We start from the raw sequence: 10347 nt of genomic DNA on the forward strand, positions 1-10347 counted from the left end.
AGACATCAAAGTCTCCTGTAAATAAGAGTGCACCTCTCTTGTATTTTTTTTAACTTGGACTTAGTAATAAAATGCTGCTCATTTTTTGTCATTCTATTTATTCCTAAGTTCTCTCTAGGTTAGTCTCCTTCAAGACTTAGCCTAGACTATTTCCTAGTGAGAGTGACTCAACTTTTCAGTCTCACAAATTCCTAACCGCACTTCAAACCATTGAAATTTCTCTTGAGTTTCTAAGAATGCTTTCGCTCCTCAACTCCCATTCATCATCCATCAAAGAAGAAATTACTAAGATCACTACTAGAAAAAGAGCGTTTTCCATCAACTTAAGTATCGCTTGACACATTATAGAGCTTTCATCGTCTCTCAATTATGTTAGCTTTCTCTAACACTTATGTGTTTAGCTTTACTCCATGAGTTCTTCTATGTGCTTCATCTAGCTCATATATTTGACATTATTTAATGTTTTCAACTAAAACTTCTATTATGTTCACTCTTGTCATCGTCTAACAAGTTATCTTGTTCTTTCAACGTCTAGTGAGGTTTGCTCATCTTTTAAAGATGATATTGACTTTGATTGTAGTGTTTGTTCATTAATGTCTTTTGATCTTATGTCCAGAGTAATGTTTGACATAGTCTTAGCACTTTCTGTAACATCATCTTTCTTTCTTTCCAGTACATAATCTAGTGTACATTCACTATATAGTCTAACACTTGTATTATTTCCATTTATTTCGTCTTTCTTCTTAAAAACTGTATCTGTAATTTCTTTAATTTTTGTTGATTTAGTAACTTTTGCGATCTTAATAATGTTAATACAAATCATAACACATCTTTATAATTTTCTATTATTAAAACATATTTAGAATCTCTCGTCGTCATGTAATAGTCTAGAGAGTTAAAGAATCATATAAAACTAACTATCTTAACGACACATGATCAATTTTACTTTTTTGTGTGCTCTCTCAATTATTATTTTAACATAATTAATTTTTTTAACTTATATCAATCACATCTAAAAATAACTTTCCATTTATTTATTTTCTTTCAGTGAAACAATATGGAAAAAAATTGTCCAAGTAAACACGTGTAGAAATCTAACAATAAAAACAAAGTAATTTTGAAGACGGTCGGAAAGAGTATTATGCACGCTACCCTTTTTCTCTTCAAATATTTTATAGTCATTATGTGACTCTGAATAGGTCTAACTTCCCCACTTGGAACAAAAGTTTTAAATTTTAGTGTTTTAAGAACTTTTGTGTGTGTTGCTGTTGTTGTATTGTATTTTTTTTTTCAAAGTATCTAAGTTATTCAAATTTGCATAAGTTATTTTATATTGTATCTCAAAGTTCTATATTTTAGTACCTTTTTAATATGTTACTTATTTATTTCTTTGTATCACTATGATAAAATAACTTTTAATGATTCTTTATATGAAATTTATATTTTGATTATTGTTTTGTATGTGCACAAAAAATACTAGATTAAATTTATTTATATAGTTATATTATTTATTAAATTTTCTATAAACAATAACTATGTCCAAATTTCCTAAAAAGGTATAACAACTCTTAAATAATACATATATTTCTCTGACTATAATGATTAGTATTGATTAATTTGTCTCTAAGTTGATGGTATAATCAATGTAATTTCTCCATATTTAGGGCACCATAAAAAGACTTTATATATTTGATATTAAATGAAAAATAATATTCTTTTAATATATTTACTCGGTGATATAAAATAGAAGATGAAATTCTCTTTTATAAAAATGAGATTCTTTATTTTAAAATGTGTTGGAATAGAATTTTTCTTTAAAATACTTTTCTAGATTATTTTAAATGAAATTCTCTTTAAAAACATTATTTTTAAAACAGCTTTTAACATGTTTTAGTTAAAGTAATTTTTATGTATTTTTTTATGATGATGATGATAATTTTACTATAATTTTTTTCATTATAATAACTATATTTTTAATATATAAAAAAAATAAACCCTAAAATGTAGAAGTTAGTGTTTTATATTTTTTGAAAACTATTTTGTAATGAACATAGGAAATTGTTTTCCCAAAACCTTTATTTCTTTCCTCTGAATATTAATTAAAAAAAATAAATCAAACATTAAAATTTTCCAGATTTTTGAAAAAGTAGAAAATTGTATTATCCATGCAGGTAAAAAAACTTGGTAGAAAAAAAGAGAGTTAAAAGGTAGAAACGGTTTTGGGTAGAACTTGAGCGACGGGTCTCAATATTTAAGGCGAAGAAGATCCGTCATTTTTTCTTTCTGTGCTGTTCAGAGAAAGAGAGAGTGAGAGAATCTCCTAGAAAATTCTCGAAGAACCATTTTTTTGTGCTTTTTTTTGGTTTTAGGGTTTGAGAACTGGCACCGGGCAGCGATGTCGAATCATCACCGTTCTTCCTCTAAGAACGGTCTTCCACCTCAAGAACTCCTTGACGATCTCTGCAGGTTTCTAATTTTCTTTTTTATCGTTTATTTTTTCTCGTTTCTCTCCAGAAAATGCTGGAAAATAGGGCATTGAAAGTTAGGGAACTTTTTAGGTTTTTTTTTTTTTAATTTAATTCTTGAATTGTTTTGATTTTCTGTTTTTTTAGCCGGCATTATCAATGTTACACATTTACACTTCATGCCTCTAATTAATCGTACCGTCTTACCTAAAGAATTGCCAATACTGTCAGCTGGTGACTGTGGAATCAATTTTTTAATAATTATTATTATTATTTGATGAATGTACGGGTTTGAAGGTTTTGGAAGATTTTCGCTTTTTCTGCCTTCAGTGTAATTTTGGATTGTAAGAATGAGTTTGAGTATGATAGTAAATTAAGCTTTAAGCAGCATATGATGGTTTATTTTCTGTTGCTGAGTGAGTCAATTATTCTTACTTCACTGCTATACAGTTTTTGTAAGAGAGTGTTCTGCTGGATATTTGTCTTTTCTTAATCATGGATTACTCACTATCAGCATAATGAAAGTGTTTTTTGCTATTGGAACTGTTCGTTTTTTTTATAATTTTTTTAATTCCAATAATATTATAATAGTGATGAGGATTGAAATGAACTGTTATTTATAGATAAACAGTGATAGGTTTATTATATTCTGTGATGCTGCGTTCTCCAACTCTGTAACATTCGAAGTCATTGCATTCACATTCCTTCCTTTTTATTGTTGACTATAATTTTGTCTTCCTATGTTTATTTTGTTCCTTTCTTATGAAAACACTTTTCATGTTGTTATATTGCAGTCGCTTTGTGCTAAATGTGCCAAAGGAAGATCTTCAGTCTTTCGAAAGGATCTTGTTTCTTGTGGAGTATGCACATTGGTTTTACGAAGATAACTCTGTAGAAAATAATCCATCTTTGAAATCATTGAATCTGAAGGAGTTTACTTCTTTATGTATCCTTAATGTAACTTCTTTGTTTTCAGTCTTTCTGTTTACAGTTGCCGAATATAAGTTTTCGATCTTGTTCCTATAGTTTATGAAGAATTCTTTCATGCTCTAGTTTCTTTTCTATTTTTCATTAATTAAAAAGGTAATAATAGTAAGCTATTTTGTTTGATTTTGAACATGGGGATGAAATACAAGTATGTGAGCCGAGGAAATGAATTGTCCATGGAAATTCATTCCAATAACAAAAACACCCAAGTTTTTTTTTCTGGGTAGGATCAGCTTCATAGATCAAACAATGCCATAATTCTTTAGTGAATATTGTGCATTCCTAACCTCAGATTTTTAAAACATTAAACATGGTTGGAATTTAGTTGCTTCTCAAGTCATGTTCAATTCTTGTCCCTTGCCATCTCTTGTAATATATGAACCAAATATTGGAAAACAGGGAAAATGTAAATTTACAGTGTAGTGCACACTCCAGTTTTGAGGAAATCTACATATTTTTTTGTTATCTTATTTTATGTCTAAAGATGGAACTTAATGTTTACATTAATTGGAAGCAAAATGCTCGTGGAAAATTATCTCTGCGCGATATGACACAAAAAGATGCTGACATGCTCTCATCTGGAATTCCTGTGCTACCCTGTCTCGTTTTTTTCACATTAATTTTTATGTATTACTGGTTGAGTTCATCATTGAGGGTTGTTTTTATGTTCAGCCCGTTAGCCATGCTCAGATGCTTGCTTGTGCATGGACACACGTTCAATGATAATTATTTAGACAATGTAATGTTGGAACCATGTTGTTCTCTGATTACATTATTTGACCCGGTGAAAGAAGGCTATTGTTATTTAATTTACTTTGTAGACATTATTAGGCACAATTGTTTAGGCTTTATATAAATTAGTGCTAGTCATCATTATTGTCATTTTCTATCTATCAACTTCAATGTATATATTTGATGCCGAATTCCTTAACATTTAGAAGTGTTTAACAGTTGTGATGTTTTGAAGCCTTATGTGGCCCATATAGATGATATTTTTAAGGACTTCACATCCTATAAGGTTCGAGTTCCTGTAACTGGGGCAATAATTCTTGATGAAACATATGAAAGGGTAAGCCAAAAATAAACACTTTCAGCGGTTCTTATTGCTTTCTGTAGTGTGAAAAAATTATTTGATTACCTTGTTTTCTGGTGCTCTGCTTGTCTTCTCTATGGTATGTCATGATGTTTAGTTACTGTAATCAGTGTGTATAAATGTGGTTACTATCTGTAGGATGAATTCCTTGTTATTATTTATTTTAAAAACAGGGGGGCTAATAATAACCATTCATACAAAAGATATGAAAGCTAACAATCAATCTGGAAATACATATGGCGTAGAAAAGGAAATAGGATTCCTAGAAAATCTCCTATTAGTTAATATAAAAAGCTGTCAGTGGCATTTCTTTTATCGGGTCATTAAACTTCAGCCAACATTTTATGCTCCAAGGTTGGCTATTAGGAGGATCAATTTCCCAGCTGATTGATGTTAAAATGATTAATGCCTTGTAGACTTTTAATGTGATGACCGGGAAAGCCATAGCCTGTAAGTCATAAGCTAGCAAAATAATTCAGGAACTCCTACACTGGGAAGATGAAGTATCCTTTCTACTCAGTATTGTACATGCAGTGACTTGGTTATGGATGATCTTCATTATTCCACTTGGTTAACTTCATTTGAAAAACAGAATATTATTGTTTCTATGAGAGATATAAAGAGGTTGTTTATATTTAGCTTTCACCTGACATCTAAAGCTTTAGGAGAGAGTTGGTCCATGTCAAAATATCAATGCCTCTGACCAAGTAGTTAATACTAAGAGTGCCGTGCCCCTATTCTTATAATATAAACCTGAGTTTCAACAGTCAACAACGCACACCATATATGCTTCGACTTCAAGCCAAAAGGGCTCTTGTATGAAGGGACTTACAAATGATCATACTCATACACCAACTAAAAACCTGCTTTAAGAGAAAGTTGCTCCACATCATTTTTCAAAAGGTGATCTTGAAACTTTGTATACTGAAAGTAGCCTTGTTCAAAGGCAAACAAATTAAAGCATAATTTTGCACAGAATTTTTTAGGGTAATGATATATCACAGTTAGAGATGGCATATATAATTCCACTGACAATCTTTTCAACTCTCAACTGATACAATAGTTTTGAAGATTCTTTCGGAGTTACGTGTTATCTTGAGCCATGTTTTTATGTGCCTGCTGTTGACAGTGCTTGCTAGTAAAGGGATGGAAAGGTACAAGTTGGAGCTTCCCCCGTGGCAAAAAGAGCAAAGATGAAGAAGATCATGCATGTGCCATTAGAGAAGTAAGCATCCTATGCTTTCTCAGTCTTGTTTTAGTTGATCATTTTTTCCTTGTGGTCTTGGATTGTAGGTCCTGGAAAGATACATGCCTGTAGATTACAAAATTGATATGCTTCGTTAAAATATTAATCGGCTAATTCATGTTTTATTACGAGTCTTGGGCTTAGTTTTACCTGTTTTGTTTTTGTGGTGAGTGCAGGTCATGGAAGAAACAGGTTTTGATGTTTCAAAACTTCTTAAGAAGGATGAATACCTTGAAGTTATCTTTGGGCAACAGAGAGTGAGGCTTTACATTATCGCTGGAGTAAAAGATGATACATCATTTGCTCCACTTACCAAAAAGGAAATCAGTGTATGTGATTCTTTACAATTTTGCTTATTCTAAGTTTTATGTTGTTGGCGATCCCACATCTATCTGAAATTGATGAGTGATATGATTAAAATAGAATATGCAGGTTGGGGGTAACCCTCCCTCTCGAAAATTTGCTTTTGGGGTTCAGTTAGAACAAAATTAAAAAATTCTATGATATCTAATTCTATTCTAGTAATTATTGTTAGGTCTAGCAGACCACCACCTAGTGTTTGGATCACATGTAGGTGTTTAGTCTTGCAAACTTTCATTCTTGAGATGTCTTGTGCTCGGCAAGGGGGCATCCTTGATCTCACATCAACTCTCACTTCTTGAACTACATTTTAGGGTTGTTAGGTCAAAATTTAAAACTCAAAAACTTGGTGCTTAACATTAGAGTTATCTTTAATACTTCTACAACAGTTTTAGGTAAAATAAGAAATTTCATTAGAGTATAACGGAAAAGTACAATATGCGGATGAGACGTACACCACTTTTCAAATAGTTACTTCCTATTTCATATTATTCGCTTTTGAACTGCCTGACAAGAAGATAAGGATAAAGGAGGAAAATATTAAGATTTGGAATCATAGACATCATATTAGTAAAACATTTTTTAGAATCCAAACAAAACTATCATTATTTAAAATACAAAATACACTAATTTGAAATTATGCATTTTCGTGTAGCCAAGTTTGTTGCAGTTGCAGCTCTATTTAGTATTTACAGCCCATTTAGTTTCAAAAGCATTGACCTCGAATGTCATGTTGTGCACATCCTATCTACTACACTGCATTCTTTTTGTTAGTGTACACCACTGTTGCTTCTAATTTGAATCTTTATTACTTTTAATTCTGGATTTATATTAATTGAATTTGTTTGGCTGAGAACTTTCAATGTGATTGGTTTTCTTTGTTCTTGGTTAAATTTCACGGTAAAATTATCATCATGTGATGGGCAACTGTAGGTGATCAAAATACTGAGAAATTGTTATTTGTGCAGGAAATTGCATGGCACCGGCTTGATGACCTTCAACCAGCAACTGATGAAGTGATATCTCGTGGGATCACTGGCCTTAAGCTTTATATGGTGGCCCCTTTTCTGGCGTGAGTACAACTGCATATGATTTTGATAGTTTCAGTGAATGCCCCATGTATTGTCGGAGTTAAAAAAGATTCACTGCCTTCATGCAGATCATTGAAATCATGGATTTCCACACACCAGCCTGCTATGGCTCCAAGACCTGATTTGCCTCTTAAAGGTTGGCTCTAAACATCAGTTGTTATTGTTTAAATGCATGAGTTCATATGATGAAGTTTAGTTACTCAATGCTTGACTGTGTTGGGATGGGTTAATTTCTCATTATGTTGCACATAGTACATAATGTACATTGTCTTACAGCTCCTAATCTTGACCACTGATTTTAAAATTTGAGTACATTTGGCTTGAGAAGTTTGATTGTTAGTGTTGCAATTTGTTAGCTACAATATTTTGTAGATTTTATAGCTTGGAAGGTCTTTCGGTATAAGATTTGTCAAGTGATTCAAAGGGAAAGTCAACTATGGATGGCTTGTATAATGTTGCTTATTTAAAATTTAGTACTGCAATGCATACATTTTCCTAACTACACATTCTTCTTACATTAGTCAGGAGTGCTAACGATCCTTTTACTCTTGTTAAGGAATTTGCGTGTGGAAAGCAAAACACAATTCTATTGGAAGTAGCTCCACGGTAATCGATAGCCAGTCAGCAAAACCAGAATCTTCAACAAAACCTGAATCTGATTCTCACGCCCCTGATGTGGGGCCTGGCAAGAGCTTTAGGAATTTCAGATTTGATACTGCCTCAATTTTACAAGCAATGGAAGCTTCCTTTACTTCTTGAAAGTTCAGCAAGCTTCCTGTAAAGTTTCCTGTAACTGAATTCATTTCCCTAATTTCACCTGAACCCAAAGCTGGTATTGTTCACTCTCCACTCCAATTATAGGATGTTGCTGTACATCTTGTTCCTCGAGTTGTCTGTCTGCTTGAATGAGTATTATGTACATTATGTATAGGAAGTATTTTGTACCTAAATAGTATTTTCTCAGTTAGTGTGGCATTATCTGTAAAACTAGAGAAAAAGTTCAATGTAAAAGTTATGGTCCTCCTTCCATTAGACAAAGTGGCTTCTTCATGATTGCAGCATGGATCTTCTCCATTTCCTCTCCATCAAGGGCTGAGAGGTTGCAGTATGGCTGGAGGGAATCCAAATTCACTTTATGGCGACTGTGCAACTCACTCATACATATCCTTAAACACCAACGAAAAATATGTCTTTAGGCCTAAGGTTTTAGGATCAATATTAGGTCATTCTTTTCCTTGTGTCTTTTTTTAATATTTCCTGTCTTAAACTATACTTGTTTTTCAAAATATCTTCATGGAAGCATGTTTCCTTTTATTTATGAACGTACAACATAAATTAGTTTATGTTTTGTACAAACAATTAACTCCAAAGGAAACTTCTTTTTGTTTAGTTTTAAAAAAAAGTTAATACAACATTTTTTCTTAGGTGTTTAATACTTGAAAGCTTGATTCCATTGTGGTAATGAATTACATAACAAAAAACTATTTGTGATGTGTAGTTAATTCAAAATACAAGTTACTTATTTGAGAAGCTATCTTTTAAGAATAGTTGAATTAATTATAATAAAAAGTCAGTTCTTTAATGCTCAAAGTCATTAAAAAAAAGAGTCCAAACCCTTTATTACTTAAGTTCGGTTTCTTTTCAATAGTTGTGATATATTCAATAAAATGTTATATACAATAAAATTTATAGACATATTCAAAAGTTGTGATATATTGTATTATAACATTACATGGGTTAAAGATTATATAAATTATGAGTGCTTATGCTCTATGTATAGGTGTAATCGGTTTTCTATGAATCCATCAAATCCCATTCAATTACAATTTTGTGCTTTGAGTTGAGTTTTGTTTAATAAATTATTAAAACTAGGTTAACTAACATATTAATGAATTAAATCTTACTATATAATAATAATATTTATTTAATATATTTTAGATTAAATTATACTGACAACTCCTGAATTTTTTTTTCGATTTCATTTGTATCTCAATTTTTAAAAATTGTTCAAAAGCCTCCCTTTTATTATAAAAATGTTTTTATAAAAATCAATACACTTACACCTCCCTTCCAAGAGAAGCGTTCTTAACAGGGAAAAAAAAACAGCGTGTAAGTATATTAATATCAAGAGATATCAAAGTAAATTATTCTTTATTTTTAAGTATTTTTTCCTACTTTTTAAAGATTTCATGATCCAGCCTAAAATTGTCTTCGGATTAGATTGCTTAATAAAATTAAATAAGGCAGTTTTTTCCTGCACCCCACATTTTTCTTCCTGCACCCCACAAGGTTGTGTAAAAACAAAATTGTCCCTCTATAAATTGTACATTTTTTTTTCTGTATTTCGGATTATGAAATCCGGTAAATTTTTGGATTGGCGCTTCCGGTAAATTTTCAGATTGGCGCATCCGGTAATCTTTCAGATTGATGCTTCCGGTAGTAGATGAATAATAGTGTCAATTCAAAATAAAAAGATACAAAACATCCATAATTGAAAAAATCATTTTGGATCCGTCAATCCGTAATTCAAAATATGCATTCCGAATTCAGAAATCCAAAATTAAAAGAAATCATTCCAGATCCACCAATCTGTAATAGAAATTAGGCTTTCAGATTCAACAATCCAGAAATCAATAATTTATGTAAACTTTGCTTCCAGAATATCCCCTCATCCGGAATGAACCATGATTCACTTCCGGATTGATGAATCCGTAGTACACTCCCAGATCCCGAAATTGTGGGGTCAGTTTCGAAATTTACAAAATTGTGGGGTGCAGGAAGAAAAATGTAGGAGTGTAGGAAGAAACTGCCATTAAATAAATGTAACCGAATTATATTAGATAAACTCAAATCACTTTTACTCATCTACCAAAAGAATAATGCTAATACACTTTTTTTTACTGGTTAAAAACTCGTTAACCTTATCAGTTGTGTTTTAAAAACGCTAATAACGCTAATATAACTTATGATAAAACTTTCTTATTTTGAACTTTCTATTACATATTTAAGGGTATATACGGACAGGATAAACGTCTTATTATGCCTTCTAAGAGCGAAAAAGAAAAAGGGGGGAAAATGAAATTAACCTTTCTATATGTTAAGCTT

General features: G+C 31.4%; 1 protein-coding gene across 1 annotated transcript; it reads left to right on the forward strand.

Moving 5' to 3' along the window:
* The first annotated feature begins 2046 nt into the window (after positions 1–2046).
* On the forward strand, positions 2047–8280 carry DCP2 (decapping 2). The gene is made up of 8 exons (XM_068646409.2): positions 2047–2466; positions 3260–3411; positions 4394–4521; positions 5675–5770; positions 5968–6120; positions 7120–7223; positions 7311–7378; positions 7799–8280. Exons 1-8 carry the CDS (start codon positions 2396–2398, stop codon positions 7999–8001), a joined length of 975 nt encoding a protein of 324 aa, XP_068502510.1. The 5' UTR covers positions 2047–2395; the 3' UTR covers positions 8002–8280.
* Positions 8281–10347: the final 2067 nt, after the last annotated feature.

The sequence above is a fragment of the Phaseolus vulgaris genome, chromosome 4 (genome assembly GCF_051622355.1).
Source record: "Phaseolus vulgaris cultivar YP4 chromosome 4, ASM5162235v1, whole genome shotgun sequence".
Taxonomy (NCBI): Eukaryota; Viridiplantae; Streptophyta; class Magnoliopsida; order Fabales; family Fabaceae; genus Phaseolus; species Phaseolus vulgaris.

Coding starts and splice junctions, on each gene's coding strand:
- DCP2 (XM_068646409.2), top strand. CDS start 2,396: ATGTCGAATCATCACCGTTCTTCCTCTAAGAACGGTCTTCCACCTCAA. Junction 2,467..3,259: donor CTCCTTGACGATCTCTGCAG/GTTTCTAATTTT, acceptor GTTATATTGCAG/TCGCTTTGTGCTAAATGTGC. Junction 6,121..7,119: donor TTACCAAAAAGGAAATCAGT/GTATGTGATTCT, acceptor TTATTTGTGCAG/GAAATTGCATGGCACCGGCT.